General features: G+C 45.2%; 1 protein-coding gene across 14 annotated transcripts in view; it reads right to left on the bottom strand.

The window, feature by feature from the left end:
* Positions 1–16,385, bottom strand: part of PPP6R1 (protein phosphatase 6 regulatory subunit 1) — a 70,638-nt gene that overhangs the window by 34,764 nt on the left and 19,489 nt on the right. For 6 of the 14 annotated variants that reach the window (XM_087945584.1, XM_087945589.1, XM_087945579.1 and 3 more), the window contains exon 2: positions 5,673–5,905. In XM_087945584.1, coding sequence (XP_087801710.1) covers positions 5,673–5,899 — 227 coding nt within the window. In that variant the 5' untranslated portion in view covers positions 5,900–5,905. Of the gene's footprint in view, positions 1–5,672; positions 5,908–6,333; positions 6,492–6,643; positions 6,873–8,039; positions 8,087–16,385 lie in introns of those variants that run through there. The other 8 variants (XM_087945583.1, XM_087945576.1, XM_087945578.1 and 5 more) reach the window with 4 other exon arrangements.

The raw sequence follows: 16,385 nt of genomic DNA, 5'->3' as shown, positions 1-16,385 counted from the left end.
TGAGTCACTGCAGTTGTTAAGTTAGTAACACATCTGTTAATTGAACCTTGTTTCCTCATTGACTTTGCTTGTCAGGTCACAAAAGCGGATTGCATGACTCCAGGACAACGCATCCATCATAAATGTAAGTCAGTTGCCAAGCATCTGAATTTTGATCATGTGACCATGAGGATGCTGCAATGGTCATAAGTATAAAAATAGCCATAAGTCACTTTTTTCAGTGCCATTGTAACTTTGAATGGTCACTAAATGAACTGTTGTAAGTTGAGGACAACCTGTAGAAGGCAAAGTATTACATGGCCAATACATTAAAAAAAACAGTAGGCAAAGCAAATAACAACCAGACCTGGCAATGGCTAAAAGCAGGGAAGTTAAAGAAAGAGACAAAGGGCCTAATTGTGGTTGCACAAGACCAAGCATTCAGAAATGTACAGGTGGTCCTTGACTTATTACAGTTAATTTAATGACCATGTGAAATTACAATGGCACTAAAAAAAGGAACTTGTGAACTGTTGCAGAATTTAGGTGGACACATGATCCCAATTCAGATGCTCATGTTTATGAGCGTTGCAGTGTCCCCAGGGTCATGTGATCTCCTTTTGTGACCTTCTGGCAAGTAGATTCACTTAACAATTGTTTTATTAATTTAACAACTGCAGCTATTCACTTAACAACTGTGGCAAGAAAAGCTGTAAATTGGAACAAAACTCAGTTAACGAATATCTCACTTAGCAATAGAAATTTGGGGCTTAATTGTGACAGTAAATTGAAAACTACCAAAGTCAGAATTCAGAAGACAGCAACAGGAAGCAAATTCCACCCCCACAAAGAAGCTGAAGAAACAGTGGAGCACCTGATTAGCTGCTGCAAGATACTACAGTCTGACCAAAAACAACAGGACAAGGAGCAACAATGGTGCATTGGAATATTTGAAAGTACCATTTGTCTGCAAGCAGGAATTGGTGGGAATCACAAAATAGACAAATTAATAGAAAATGAAGAAACTAACGTGTTCTGGAATTTCAGAATTCAAATACCGTATTTGCCGGCGTATAAGACGACTTTTTTGCCCTGAAAAACATGCCTCCAAGTGGGGGGTCGTCTTATATGCCGGGAGGACTCCGACTCCCACTTCGAGCTTGAGTTGCAGCCGGGAGGGAGGCTGGGGGGGCGGTGTGTGTGTGTGTGTGTGTGTGTGGCGGGTGTCACTCGCCACGCGCTGCGCAACCTTTCCCCCTCTTCCTTCCTTAGCGGTGTGGGGGAGGAGAGGATTCGAAGATCCTCACGTGCGGCGTACTTTTCTTTTTCTTTTTTTCTTTTTGCACGCAGGTTTTGCATGCGGGCGGCTGTAGGTTAAGGATGGGGAGCCCCGGGTGGGTTATCAGGTTTTACGGTGCTTCCAACATGTGCGAACGGTGGGAGAGCGGAGAAGAGAGCGAGCGAGCGCCCGCTGTGTGAAATCCTGCCGTCAAAGCAACAGTGGGGGGAGGCAGGGTATAAATTACCAGGTTAATGTAGCAATGGTGATTAATGCCCAGAACATTGTTTGCGGGTATTGGGGTGTGTGTGTGTGTGGTGGTGGTGAGGAGAGGTTGTCCTTTGAATGCGGAAAAGTAGGTGTGACCTTGTGTAGGAAAATAAAGAGATCCTTTTAGCGTGTTTGGCTTCTTTGCCTCCCCTCGCTCGCTTTTGACGTGGAGATAATGGCCTTCGGCGGGAGGGGAAGAAAACGGTAGCTGGATCATTTCAAATTTCACTTACTCTCCTGCCTCACTTCAATATGTCTGAGCGACTCCAGATACTGGAAGACTTTTTGAATGAAAGTGTTACCTCCATTTTTTTTTTAAAGAGGGCCACTTGGGGAAAAAAAAAGATTCTAAGGAATTCCTTGTTTCTTGATTAAAGAGAAGGCATTGAATATACTGTTCCTTGGCAGCCTTTTCAGTGTCCGGGTTTTGGTGTGTGTGTGTGTGTGTGTGTGTGTGTGAGAGAGAGAGAGAGAGAGAGAGAGATCAGCTGTATTGAGAAGAGAACGTTTCCTGTGTTCTCATTTTATTTACAATATATTTTACGCTTAATGGTAAGCAATGAAAAATATTTTTAAAACTCATTTCTAAACTCCATAGCTATTTGCATATTCTTGGTTCAAAATTGGATTAGCTCATTTCAAAATTGTCCAAAGCAGAAAAGTGCAAAAAAAAAAAAAAAGTGCAAAAGTGGAAGGTGTGTGAAGAGGGGGTAGTCTTATACGGCGTAGTATATAACAAACTCTATATTTTGAGTGGAAATGTTGGGGGTCGTCTTATACGCCCAGTCGCCTTATACGCCGGCAAATACGGTAGATAAGTGCCTGTCACATAACACCCCAAATTTAACAACTGTTGATAAATAAGACCAAAAAATCTGGATAGTGGACAAAGCAGTATCTGGAGAAACGGAAGAGAAAGAACTAGAAAAAATAACAGAATACAAAGTAGAAGTAGAAAGACTGTGGCAAAAGAAAGCAAAAATAGTACCAATAGTAATAGGTTGTAATAATTGCCTTGGGTGCAATCCCAGAACAACTGGAAAACCACTTGAGTATCACCAGCATTGACAATTTACCATCAGTCAATTGTAAAAGGCAGCTTTACTTGGAACTGCCTACATCCTGTGACAATACCTTTAATATTAAACCACAACACCTGTCTATCTAAGGTCCTTGGGAAGGACTCAATAGGTGGATAAAAATACCAAATCCAGTCTAAACATCTGGTTGTGCAATCAATCATAACAATAATGGATCCATACCAAGAAATCTTGTATGACACTTTAAAAATCTAAGTGTTGACAAAAATTCCACCTGTCAATTACAAAAGGCTGCTTGGATCTGCACATATACTATGCCAATGCATTACAACATCTTAGGATCTTGGGAAAAACTTAATGCATGTGAAAGCCAACATTAACTGGAGAACTGGCAACTGTGGTTTATATCTTTGTATATGTAATAATTACTAGGTGGATAAAAATGCCAAATCCAATCTAAACATCTGGCTGACTGTGGAATCAATCATAATATATTAAACTTGTATGCCACCTGATTCTGAAAGACTCTGTCATGAAAAGCCAAAGAGTATATAATAAACATAGGATTCATATATAATTTTGCTGTTAAATTAAGGATCTATGTTTATTTTCTGCTGTTGTGCTATTTTAGCACTTACTCATTCAAGGCATGGTTAGAACAACCATGAGTAGAAAGGCTGAGGGAGATCTTACACAACCCAGTAACCTTTCATAATTTCTAGAATTATCTAGTTATTATATATACTACTAGGATTACTGACTGACGATTCAGTAAGCATTCTATCTATGGATCTGAGGTCTTTTTCTTTTTTTACTCAGACCAATTTAATTTAAATTCAAATTATGTTTTTCAAATTGCTTATATTAATCTTGTTCTGTACATTCAAAAGCATATCAAACACCATTGGTTTGGTTTGTTAACTATTGCACATAACGTTCCTTCAATGTACACAGAGAACACAGTTAAGTAGAAGGTTTGACCACTTACCTGTTATTTTCCACACTGGCTTTGTTCACAAGTTATAACTGAATGAATAATCTGCCCCTACATCCAACTGACCTATCTCCATGTCCTAGTAGCATATAATTACAGGTAATTCATTTAGTTCAGAAGAAATTTATTCTGTTTTGTTACAGATGGGAGGGGAGGAGTCTAGAGTAGTATCATGGAGATCAATACTGCTATGGACAGGAAGATAGGAACACTCATTTATGCTCATTTTATACCTTTCTGCACGATCATGATATGGAGATGAAAACCAGAACAGCTGGTGCTTAGAACAGCCCCAATTTTACAGGCAGCTCTTAGGATAATACTCCAGTTAAACATGCTACCTCCCCCTCTTTGTGCCCATTAGCTAAATATTCATGTGGAGAGGATGCAAAAATATGACTCTTCAGTAGAATTAGGAAAGATGAGTCCAACACATAAATCTCCCTGGTTCTGGACATTCTGGAGATCTGAATTTGATCGATAGAAGTCTCATATACAGGTGAAACTCGAAAAATTAGAATATCGTGCAAAAGTTCCATTTATTTCAGTAATGCAACTTAAAAGTTGAAACTAATATATGAGATAGACTCATTACATGCAAAGAAAGATAGTTCAAGCCGTGATTTGTCATAATTGAGATGATTATGGCTTACAGCTCATGAAAACCCCAAATCCACAATCTCAGAAAATTAGAATATTGTGAAAAGGTTCAATATGCTAGGCTCAAAGTGTCCCCCTCTAATCAGCTAAACCATAACACCTACAAAGGGTTCCTGAGCCTTTAAATAGTCTCTCAGTCTGGTTCAGTAGGAATCACAATCATGGGAAAGACTGCTGACCTGACAGTTGTGCAGAAAACCATCATTGACACCCTCCATAAGGAGGGAAAGCCTCAAAAGGTAATTGAAAAAGAAGTTGGATGTTCCCAAAGTGCTGTATCAAAGCACATTAATAGAAAGTTATGTGGAAGGGAAAAGTGTGGAAGAAAAAGGTGCACAAGCAGCAGGGATGACCGCAGCCTGGAGAGGATTGTCAGGAAAAGGCCATTCAAAAGTGTTGGGGACTTTCACAAGGAGTGGGCTGAGGCTGGAGTCAGTGCATCAAGAGCCACCACATGCAGACGGATCCTGGACATGGGCTTCAAATGTCGTATTCTTCTTGTCAAGCCGCTCCTGAACAACAAATGTCAGAAGCATCTTACCTGGGTTAAAGAAAAACAGAACTGGTCTGTTGCTCAGTGGTCCAACGTCCTCTTTTCTGATGAGAGCAACTTTTGCATCTCATTTGGAAACCCAGGACCCAGAGTCCGGAGGAAGAATGGAGAGGCACACTCTGCAAGATGCTTGAAGTCCAGTGTGAAGTTTCCACAGTCTGTGTTGATTTGGGGAGCCATGTCATCTGCTGGTGTTGGTCCACTGTGCTTCATTAAGACCAGAGTCAATGCAGCCGTCTACCAGGAGATTTTGGAGCACTTCATGCTTCCTTCTGGAGATGAGCTTTATGGGGATGCTGACTTCATTTTCCAGCAGGACTTGGCACCTGCCCACACTGCCAAAAGCACCCAAACCTGGTTCAATGACGGTGGGATTACTGTGCTTGATTGCCCAGCAAACTCACCTGACCTGAACCCCATAGAGAATCCATGGGGCATTGCCAAGAGAAAGATGAGAGACATGAGACCAAACAATGTAGAAGAGCTGAAGGCCACTATTGAAGCATCCTGGTCTTCCATAACACCTCAGCAGTGCCACAGGCTGATAGCTTCCATGCCACGCCGCATTGAGGCAGTAATTGCTGCAAAAGGGGCCCAAACCACGTACTGAGTACATATGCATGCTTATACTTTTCAGAGGTCCGATATTGTTCTTTGTACCATCCTTGTTGTATTGATTGCATGTAATATTCTAATTTTCTGAGATTGTGGATTTGAGGTTTTCATGAGCTGTAAGCCATAATCATCTCAATTATGACAAATCACGGCTTGAACTATCTCGTTTTGCATGTAATGTCACATATTAGTTTCACCTTTTAAATTGCATTACTGAAATAAATGAACTTTTGCACAATATTCTAATTCATGCCTATTCTTGAGGTTTGAAGGTCTACTTACTTGTAGCGCACTCTTTCATCCACATCCCCAGGGGGCTCCTCAGTCACACAAGTGACTAGAGCTTCCATATGTTCTGGTTGCACCAGGAAGTCTATAAGCTTTCGATTGACCACCTTGCATTCCTGCAACACATCTTCCTCATCCAAAAGTTCAAAAAGGGTCACATTCCCACGCTCCAAAAGTGTATCAATATGAGAAGTTGTGTGGAGATCAAACTTCCAGAACATGGTTTCCTAAAGAAAGTGAGAAGAGAACAAAAGCCCAGTCACTAAAAGGAGAAGAGTAGATAGATGTGTATACACCTTATAATTATTAAATTATAATTATGTACATTTTCATTCATGTACATTTTCATCCATGCTAAACAAGTCTTTCCACATAAAATGGTACAATAGCTTTTTCAGCTACAAAGAGTATTTGTACAAAGGGCCAAGTACAAAGTTTCTTCTGTTTAAAAACTACATTATGGACTTAGACTAAGAGGAAGAACAAAAGGCCACAGCTGAAAATATTAGCTAATATGCAGGATTATGAGCTTGCTATAAAAGCGGGGGAGGCTTATTTAGGAAAAATTAAGACATGAAACAAATTGTAATCATATCCAGAACTATGCAGTGATAATGTAAATAAGAATTTTAAGAATAGGCATTGGTAGAATTACCTGAGAACGCCCTTTCTAAATACGCTGCAAGAGAGTCCAGGAATGGGATACGACTCCTCCTACTGACATCATAGACCTGGGACTGCCACTATAAAAACCATCAGCTTTGGCTGCTCGCCATCGTTTAGGCGAAGATTCTTGACAGACATAACGTGTCTCTGGAAGGTAAACATAACAAAACACCCCCTCCCAGATGAAGTAGGGTGGGGCTGGACTCTCTTACAGCGTATATAGAAAGGGCGTTCTCAGGTGATTCTATCAATGCCCATTCTCATACATGCTGCTAAGGGAGTCCAGGAATGGGACATACCAAAGCCTGCATGCCCATGGGAGGGTTAACATCTGGGTAGGTCATTCCGACTGTGGTACTACCTGTTGAAGCACCCTCCTTCCGAATGAGGTGTCCACCGAAGCAAAGGAGTCCAACTTATAATGTTGTATTAACAACGACAGAGACAGCCCTGCAAATCTCCAGCGAAGCCTGAGAAGACCAGGCAGCCGAAGTAGCCGCACTCCTAGTTGAGTGAGCCGTGATGTTCCTAGGAAGTGGCAAGGACAAAGCTTGGTAGGCCTTGGAGATGCAAGTCCAAATCCACCTCCCAATTGTAGAAGGAGCTACCTTGGTCCCCAAGGAGGTAGGATGAAATGACACAAACATAGCCTCTGATCTCCTAAATTCAGCAGTCCTCTTGATGTAGATCTTGAGGGCCCGTCTTACATCCAACTTATGCCATCAGTGCTCTAACTCATGTTGTGGTCCTGGGCAGAAATTTAGCAAAATAACTTCTTGTGCCCGGTGAAACCAGGAGTTTATCTTAGGAACAAACGAGGGATCTAACCTCAAAACCACCCTATCCTCATGGAACACACAAAGGTCCTGTCTATTGGAGAGGACCGCCAACTCTGACACCCTCCTGGCTGAAGTGATGGCCACCAAAAATGCCACTTTAAAGGTTGTAGAGTTGTAGAGACACTGATCTAAGAGGTTCAAAGGGAGGCCTGTGAGAGCCCATAGAACTTAAGGAGGTCCCATGTGGGAAATCTGTGAACCATGGGAGAGCGAACGTTATCAGCCCGCCCGCCCCCCATAGAAACCTGTGTAGAGGGATGATGAGATAAAGAATCAAAACCCTCCCAGGACAAAATAGAGGAAAGAGCCGCAACTTGACGGCGAAGAGTATTAGGGCGAGGCCTTTATCAAGCCCATCCTGGAGGAACATTAACACCTCCGCCACAGAAGCCGAGGAAGGTACAATTTCCGACTTAAGAGCCCATGAACAGAAGACCTTCCAGGTAGCATCGTAGATGCATGAGGTAGACGGCTTGAGGGAGGCCTGAATGGTGTCTATCACCCTCTCAGAAAAATTGGCCTCCCTCATAGATTGCCGCTCAAGCGCCAAGCGGATAACCGGAACCACTGAGGGTCTGGATGAATCAAGGACCACTACTGCAGGGAGATCCTGTCGTCCAGGATCCTCCACGGCTGGTCTACAGACAGTTCACCAGATCTGCAAACCAGGGTCTCCTGGGCCAAAGGGGGACCAGGAGAATCAGCTCCGCCTTCTCCTCCAACATCTTCCGGATTACAGTCAGAATTAACGGAAGAGGGTAAAAGGCATAAAGGAGACCTGAAGGCCAGCGACTTCGAGGCGCGTTGGTCCCCTCCGCTCCCTGGGTCAGAAACCTGGTGAAGAATCTGCTTATCTGAGTGTTGAGGGGAGTGGTGAAGAGATCCACTGCCGGGGTACCAAACCTGTGGAACAAATCCAGAAATAATGAGGGATGGAGACTCCATTCCGTATGATCAACCTGGGACAGATTCAACCAACTCTCCTGGACACTGTCAACCCCTAATATGTGATCCGCCTTGATGGACAGAAGATGTCTCTCTGCCCATCTCCCCAGGTGTTCTGCCTCCCTCATGAGGGCCCTGTACCTGGTTCCCCCCGTCTGTTGACATGGGCCTTTGCAGCCACATTGTCCATCGTGACTAGAACATGACAACCCACCACCCTGTGCCGGAAATGTTTCAGGGCCAAGAAAATGGCCCTGAGTTTGAACCAATTTATAGGGCAAGCTCTGTCTCCCTGATACCACCATCCTTGAGCAATCTGGCACTCTATATGGGCGCCCCAGCCTTGAAGACTGGCATCTGTAGTGAGCAGGACCCTGTCCAGCTCCTTGAAGGGGAGGCCCCGCCATACTGCCTGAGATTGCCACCACCTGAAGAAATGAAGGACCTGCGGTGGAACCTGCACTTTGATAGATGAGTGGCTGGTGCCTGCTCGTTGGGATGGCAGCAGGAACCACTGGAGCGCACTGGCATGAAGGCGGGCCCACGGGACAATGCCAATGCAGGAGATCATCTTCCCCAGGAGCTGAGACAGCAGAGACAGGGGGAGGTGCGCAGGCGTTGGATCTGGATTACAAGGGTGTTGAGGTTCTCTGCGCGGTCTGGAGAGAGAAAAACTTGGCAGCAGGAAGTATCGATGATCGCCCCGAGATGCAACAGCCTGGTCATAGGGGAGAAGTGGCTTTTTTTTAGGTTGATCGAGAAGCCGTGGTCTCGCAGGCACTGTAGTGTGATGCAAGGTCTCGATGAACAGATCCTACCGACTGCAACTGTTTCAGGATGTCATCCAGATAACACTGGACCCTCACCAGAATAGACCTCAGCGAAGCTGCCAGAGCTGCCAGCACCTTTGTAAAGACCCTGGGTGCCGAAGAAAGATCAAAGGGAAGGGCCCGGTACTGGAAATGGACGTTCTGGTAACAGAAACGGAGAAACTGATGGTGATGAGGCCAGATAGGAATATGGAGGTAAGCCTCTGTGAGAACAATGGAGGAAAGGAGGTCGCCCTCTCGAACACTCTCTAAAATGGAATGCAGAGTTTGCATTTTAAAATGCCTGTACAGAATAAATTTGTTTAGGAGTTTCAGGTCGAGGATGGCCCTCCACCCCCCAGAGGCCTTCGGGATCACGAAGAGGCGAGAGTAGAAACCCAGTCCTCATTACTCATCGGAACTGGCTCAATGGCCCGAATATTGAGCAGATGTTGAATGGCTGATTCCACAAGGGCCCATCTAGAGCTGTCCCTTGACGCAGGACATCGAACAAAAATTGCAGGGGTGGAGACACAAACTAAAGCTGCAGGCCAAATCTCACTGTTTTAGGTACCCAGGCATCTGATTTTGACTCCTCTCATCTAGAGGTGAAGAAAGCCAAACGGCCTCTGATGGGGGATCCAACCGGGTCTTTACTTCGAGCATGGGAACAAACGACCTCCTCCCCCTCGAAAGGGCCATTTACCAGGGGCCTGTTGCTGCTTGCCTGAAGCCTCAGGACGTTGTTCTTGGCGATGCAGGAAAGATCTCTGGCCTCTGGAGAATCGCGATGTGGATTCAGACCTGAAGGAAGGGGGCCAGTAGTATGGACTGGGACGATAGTCCGATCTCTTCCCTGCTGTAGATAGAATCTTGTGTTTGTCCTTGGTTTCGACCAAGCAAGGCTCTAGAGCATCGCCAAACAGCTTTTCAAAGGGGCCGACACCAACTTCCATCCGAGTGCCAATTCCACAGCCAAAGGAGCCGTCTGGCGACTACAGAGGAAGCCATGGCCCAACTTCACAGAATTCAAGGTCGCATCTGCTGTAAATTCCGGAGAAACAATTATCTTGTTAAGATCCTGATGCGCCCTGAAATCCGTGGCCAGGAGCCTCTTGTAGCTGCTGGAGCCAGTGAAGTGAGGATCTTGTGAAAAACAAAGCTGCTGTAGATGCCGATAGCCCAAGCCGCAGCCTGGTGGGTGCACCTGAGGATTTGCTCAGACCTCCTATCTTCTGCCTTCAGCACATCCTCAGGTTCAGTGGGCATGCCTGATGAGGAGGAGGAGGCAACCACTGGGGCATCTAATGAAGGGACAATCAAGGCATTGGCTAAGGTGGGGCCCACATTGTAAAAACACCTATAATGCGAAGAAGGCCGAGGGCCAGACCCAGGGGAGGCTCCCTGTTCCTTAACTAAATCAAGGAATATAGTGGGGGAAGGGAGAATTTCAGCATGAACTACTGGTTTGGTGAAGAGAATCACTGTAGCCTGTAAGGGCCGTCTGAGGTTCTGGGGCCACTTCCTCAGGTGTCAATTTTGCCGTAACCAAGTCTTTGTGCAAGGGAGGTTTGAAGAGAGACGGTTTGAAAACCCCAGAAGAGGAAGGTCGATCAGCTCTAAACTCTTCCTCCTCAGATGTATTGTGATCCACTATTTCCCCCTCCTCCTCCTCAGAGTGAGAGGAACGGCTGTAATCAGAAGGGTTAACATATCTCCTTCTTCTTCCTCTTCCCCCCAATCTGAGTAAGCTGGCTGATGACTATGGTGTCAGCTTTGAAACTGCCACATTTTTTTAAAGAGAGTTGGAAGAGTTGAAAAGTTCAAGGTTATTCTGTGTGGCATATTAGGAAATTCCAGTGGCAGTTAATTGGTTCTCGTGATTTATGGAGTGTAGCAGTGGGAAGAGAGAAGGGAGGAGAGAAGGTGGATTCTGTGTAATGCGCAAAAACTTTTCACTTTGGGAAATTGCCTTTGACATGCCAGATCTGTTTCTAAATAAATAAATTGGAGAGAAAATGTTTCGGTGTGATTGAGATCACAGATACTTTCTGGATGCCTTACATTTATTTCCCAAACTCCACTTTTTATTTTTGAAAGGGTTGGCTGATACCTTGGAATTATTTTCCCAGAAATGGAGAGAGATCAACAATCAGCCGAAGTTGGAGATGTGCAGGGGGCAGCGTGTGGGCCCTCCCTCCGGAGCATTAATTGAACCTGCCAGCCCTTGTTTGGAGAAGATGATGGATGCTTTCAGGATGGCAGTAGGAGAAAGAGATTTGGGAGCTATACCGAAGTGTTTCAACTCAAGAAGTTGTTATAACCCAGATGTAACCCAGCTGTCTGAAATCTTTCTCTAGCCCCAGGCATATGGCTATTCTGTCAGATTGGAGGGAAGAGAGACAATTGGGATCAGATTTCTCTCAAGAAGACAACCCCCAGATTATTCCTGTAAATCCATCAAGGGCAGATTTCCATCAACAGTTCCAGAATTTAAAGGTGACAGGTTTGGTCTCACAGTCTGTTTGGACGGGTGGAAGCTTGAGACCACCCATATTCACGTACCCAAGTATCGTGAGGAACGAGGAGACTATACAGATGCCAGTTGGTGGAAGCCAGAAGGAAGCATCAACTGACAGAGGTATGTTGCAGCCCCCCAGGCAATCCTCTCATTTTCCAGAAGGAATTTTGCCCCCTGCAGAGAGTATCCCTCCAGGGTGGGGATTTTATCAAGGCCAGGGGTGGATTCAATGCCAATGGCAGCCAGAACCCACACAGCCCTGGTCTGAAGGGGGGTTGCCCAGACAGCAGACAGCAGCCACTTCCCCTCCACCCGACCAGGGAACCAGACCACACCCATCTTCCTCCTAGCAGTCACAAATGCAGCCTCAACCAGCAGTGAGGCCACTGGGACCCCTATTCCAGAGAGGCACCACCCGGCCAGGATACAGGGGGCCTACCCAGCCTACGTACACCACCAGGCCAGTTCCCTTCATTCCTTTACAACCTGCAGGGGCCTAGCCTGTGCCACCTCCGCAACCACGACCCAGGCTGGACCAAATACCCTTTAAGGCTGTATTCGATGGCCGCCATGAACATTTCAATTACTTCCTCACTCGAATCCAATCCCATATAGAACAATTTGGAGATCAATACGCCACAGAACGCAATTTGGTTACGGCCATAACAAATGGGATGAATGAAGGGGATGCTTCAGACTGGATGGCCCAATACACAACGAACAAGCCCCCGAATTATATGATGTAAACAGATTTATTCAATTATTAAGACTCAGATTTGAAAATCCAGACAGGGTAGCAGAGAATGGACCCTTGTCAGAATTCATTTGGGAGTTTAGAAGGGTTGCAAGCCGCCTCATGGATTGGCCTGAAAGAACAACTTTACATTGATCCAGAAGTAAAGGCCTGTGAAATTAGGGGAATCCCAGAGACTTTACAATCGTGGTATGGCGCATCACTCAGCTTAGATCGCAGCATCAACCCACACAGGAAACCCCTTCCAGCAGCCCTGCCTAAGAGAACTGTGGCAAGGAGACTGCAGACCAGATCAGCCGAAACTGCTCATACCCGACCCACCAGGGTGCTGAAATGTTACCAATGTGGCCAAGCCGGTCATAGGGCAGCCGACTGTCTGGCCTCTGCTCCTGTACCACAAGCTCCGCAGCTGAAGCCTAATACAACTGTTAGAGGTCGGAAGAATCAAGGAAGACCTCCGGGTAGGGGCGAGTTCACCAAACACAGCTGGGAAAGCCCCCTCTGCACAGATGGGAGCAACGGACCACCGGACCAACACCACGGTCCGCTTCAGTGAAGAAGAGTGTAATGTTTTACCTCCCCATCGAGCCACTGATTGCGCCATAGAATTAGATCCCGGGGCGAAATTACCAAAACCAAAGATGTATTCCATGACGCCTGTTGAAATGGCTGAATTAAGGAAATACATTGACAGCAATTTGGAACGAGGTTTTATTGAGCCTGTCAAATCAAGATTAGCTGCCCCCCGTATTGTTCAAGGAGAAGATGGTGGGTTGAGATTGTGTGTTGACTTTAGAGGCATGAACGCTGTATACGTCAAAAACATGTATCCTCTCCCTCTTATGAAGGACTTATTGAACCACCTGTCGAAGGGCAAAATATTCACCAAGCTAGATCTCAGGGAAGCTTACTACCGGGTCCGCATCAAAGAGGGAGATGAGTGGAAAACTGCTTTTAACTGCCCTCTGGGTAGCTTCCAATTCAAAGTAATGCCTTTTGGACTTCAGGGGGCTCCTGCAGTGTTTATGCAGCTCATCAATGAGGTGCTACACCCGCACCTTTGCCGGGGGGTCCTCATGTACCTGGGTGACATCCTTATCTTCAGTGAAACCATGGAAGAACATGTTCAATTGGTCCGACAGGTTCTAGAAAAACTTCTAGCCGCCAAATTATATGTGAAACTCTCAAAACGTGAATTCCACAAGGAGTTGCTGGACTACTTAGGCTACCAAATATCCAACCTGGGGATTGAAATGGACCCTAGAAAGGTGAAAGCGGTGCTAGACTGGCAATCCCCCAGAACCCGAAAACAACTTCAAAGTTTCTTGGGGTTTGCCAACTTCTATAGACAATTCATTCAGTCCTTTGCTGAAGTTGCCCTCCCGTTGACAGAGCTATTAAAATCGGGCCCGTCACCCACCAAACTGAAGCCAAGTCAACCCCTGGCTTGGACTATGGACTGTCAGAAAGCTTTCGAGGCCTTAAAACGCCACTTCACAGCTGAGCCCATCCTCCAGCACCCAGATGCGACCAAGCCTTTTATTGTCCAAACAGATGCAAGTGATGTAGCAGTGGCAGCTGTTTTGCTGCAAAAGGACTCTCAAGGCTGACTGATGCCTTGTGCTTATATGTTCAAAAAGCTGACAGACACAGAGCGAAGGTGGGCGGTCTGGGAGAAAGAAGCATTCACTGTACGATGGGCTTTGTTGACTTGGAGGCATTTTCTAGAAGGCGCGCCAGAGGCCTTTGAGGTATGGACTGATCATAAGAACCTCAAGGCTCTAAAGACCCCTGGGAGATTATTGCCCAAACAAGTCCGCTGGGCCCAATATTTCAAGCGATTCAATTTCAACATTAAATATATCCCCGGAGGGAAAAATGTACTGGCGGATGCTCTGTCCAGAAAACCTCAGTTTGACAGCCACCGAGAGGAAATAGTACAAGCCTTAATTTCAGACGCTCAATCGGCAGGCCAAGTGACCACTCGAGCTCAAGCCAACTGCAACCCCAAACACCTGGAAGATAAGCTGACTGCAGAATTGAAAACGTCCCTATTGACTGATCCTTGGTTCCTGGACCATCAAACTGAGTTGACAATGAATGACTAGCTTGGAAAGGGACTAAGCTTTATGTACCCACAACCCTAAGACTACTGGTACTAAAGCGTAGCCATGACTCCCGGCTGGGAGGCCACTTTGGATTCCTAAAAACCCTACATTTACTGAGAAGACAGTTCTGGTGGCCAAAAATTAAACCTGATGTCGAGGACTATGTAAAAAGTTGCTCAATTTGTGCCACAATAAAACATCGAACTGGAAACCCCCCTGGCCTCCCGCAACAAGTCGCTGAACCAATCCAACCTTGGGAGGAGATTGCAATGGACTTTATTGTTGAATTACCTAAGAGCGAAGGGAATACAATCATTTGGACTAGAATTGACTTATTCTCTATACAGGCCCATTTTATAGCATGCAAAGGACTTCCATCTGCAAAAAAACTTGCAAAGTTGTTCGTGAAACATATCTATAGACTACATGGAGTACCTTGTAGAATAATATCAGACAGAGGGGTACAATTTACCGCAAAATTTTGGAGGGAATTTGTGAAATCCATTGGTTCCTCTCAAGGGTTATCCTCAGCTTTCCATCCTGCTTGTAATGGAGCAGCGGAGAGGGCTAACACCATGAATGAACAATACATTAGATGCCATGTAAATTATCAACAAGAAAATTGGGCTGAGCTATTACCTTTTGCAGAGGTTGCTTACAATAATGCAGTACATAGCAGCACGGGATTGACTCCATTCCAAATCAACACTGGAATGGATTTTGCCCTGATGCCAGAGTTACCTAGACAACCTCCCTCAGCCATGTCCCTAACAGAATGAATGAACTCATTAAAGAAAGGATGGGAAGATACAACAAAAGCTTTGACCGAAGCTGCAAAAAATTATAAAAAACAGGCAGCTAAGCATGGATCCCTTCAACCGCCTTTTAAAGTAGGGGACAAAGTATATTTGTTGACCAAGTATCTTAGGTTGAAACTGCCCAGTAAGAAGCTGGGTCCAAAATTCTTGGGTCCATTCCCAATTTCAAAGATAATCAATCCAGTCACTGTCTAATTAAGTCTTCCTCCAATATTGGGGAAAATTCATCCAGTATTCCATTGTAGTTTATTAAAACCAGCTACTACATCAATGATAAGACCACCGCCAATCACTCCCCCTAAATCGTTAATGGTACAGGAGGAAACACATTATGAGATTCAAAAAATTCTCGATTCTAGATTACACCGTGGCTAATTGCAATATCTGGTCTTATGGAAAGGATACCCCCTCTTAGATGCTAGTTGGGTAAAGAATTGGGATGTTCATGCTGATCAATTGGTTAACTAATTCCATAAGGATTTTCTACACAAACCAAAGGGTCCTCGTAGAGGGGGGAGAGTGGGTTAAGGACAATGTGTTAACCCCTGTATCTGTTTTTTTTCTTTTAGAGGGAGTTTTCAAGGGGGACGCCTGTCAGCTTTGAAATTCAGCTGCCACATTTTTTTAAAGAGAGTTTGACAAGTTGAAAAGTTCAAGGTTATTCTGTATGGCATATTAGGAAATTCCAGTGGCAGTTAATTGGTTCTCATGATTTATGAAGTGTAGCAGTGTCACTGAAGTCACCTTGTTCCCCAAGGTAGAGGGATGAAATGACACAAACATAGCTTCAGATTTTCAAAAAGCCGCTGTCCGCTTGATGTAAATTCGGAGTGCCCGCCTCACATCTAGCATGTGCCATCTGTGTTCCAGTTCGTGTTGTGATCTGGGACAAAAGTCTGGAAGCACATCTTGAGACCGGTGAAATCAAGAGTTTATCTTGGAGACAAACGTGGGGTCTAACCTAAGAACTACCCTGTTCTGATGGAAAAGACACAGGTCTTGTCATACAGAATGTGCCGCTAATTCGGACACTCCTGGTCGAGGTAATGGCCACTAAAAATACTACTTTGAGGGACAGCATAGGTAGAGACACAGACCTGAGGGGTTCAAAGGAAGGTCTCGTGAGAGCCTGTAAAACCTTCTGTAAATCCCAAGAAGGAAACCTATGAACAACAGGAGGTCAGAGGTTAGATGCTCCCCTTAAAAACCTATGCACCGAAGCACGGTGGGATAAGGAATCCTACTTG

This window comes from Notechis scutatus, chromosome Z (assembly GCF_049901735.1).
Source record: "Notechis scutatus isolate UNSWTSFEM ecotype Mainland chromosome Z, rNotScu1.2, whole genome shotgun sequence".
In the NCBI taxonomy this organism is placed as follows: Eukaryota; Metazoa; Chordata; class Lepidosauria; order Squamata; family Elapidae; genus Notechis; species Notechis scutatus.
This window is presented reverse-complemented; position numbering and strand designations above follow the sequence as displayed.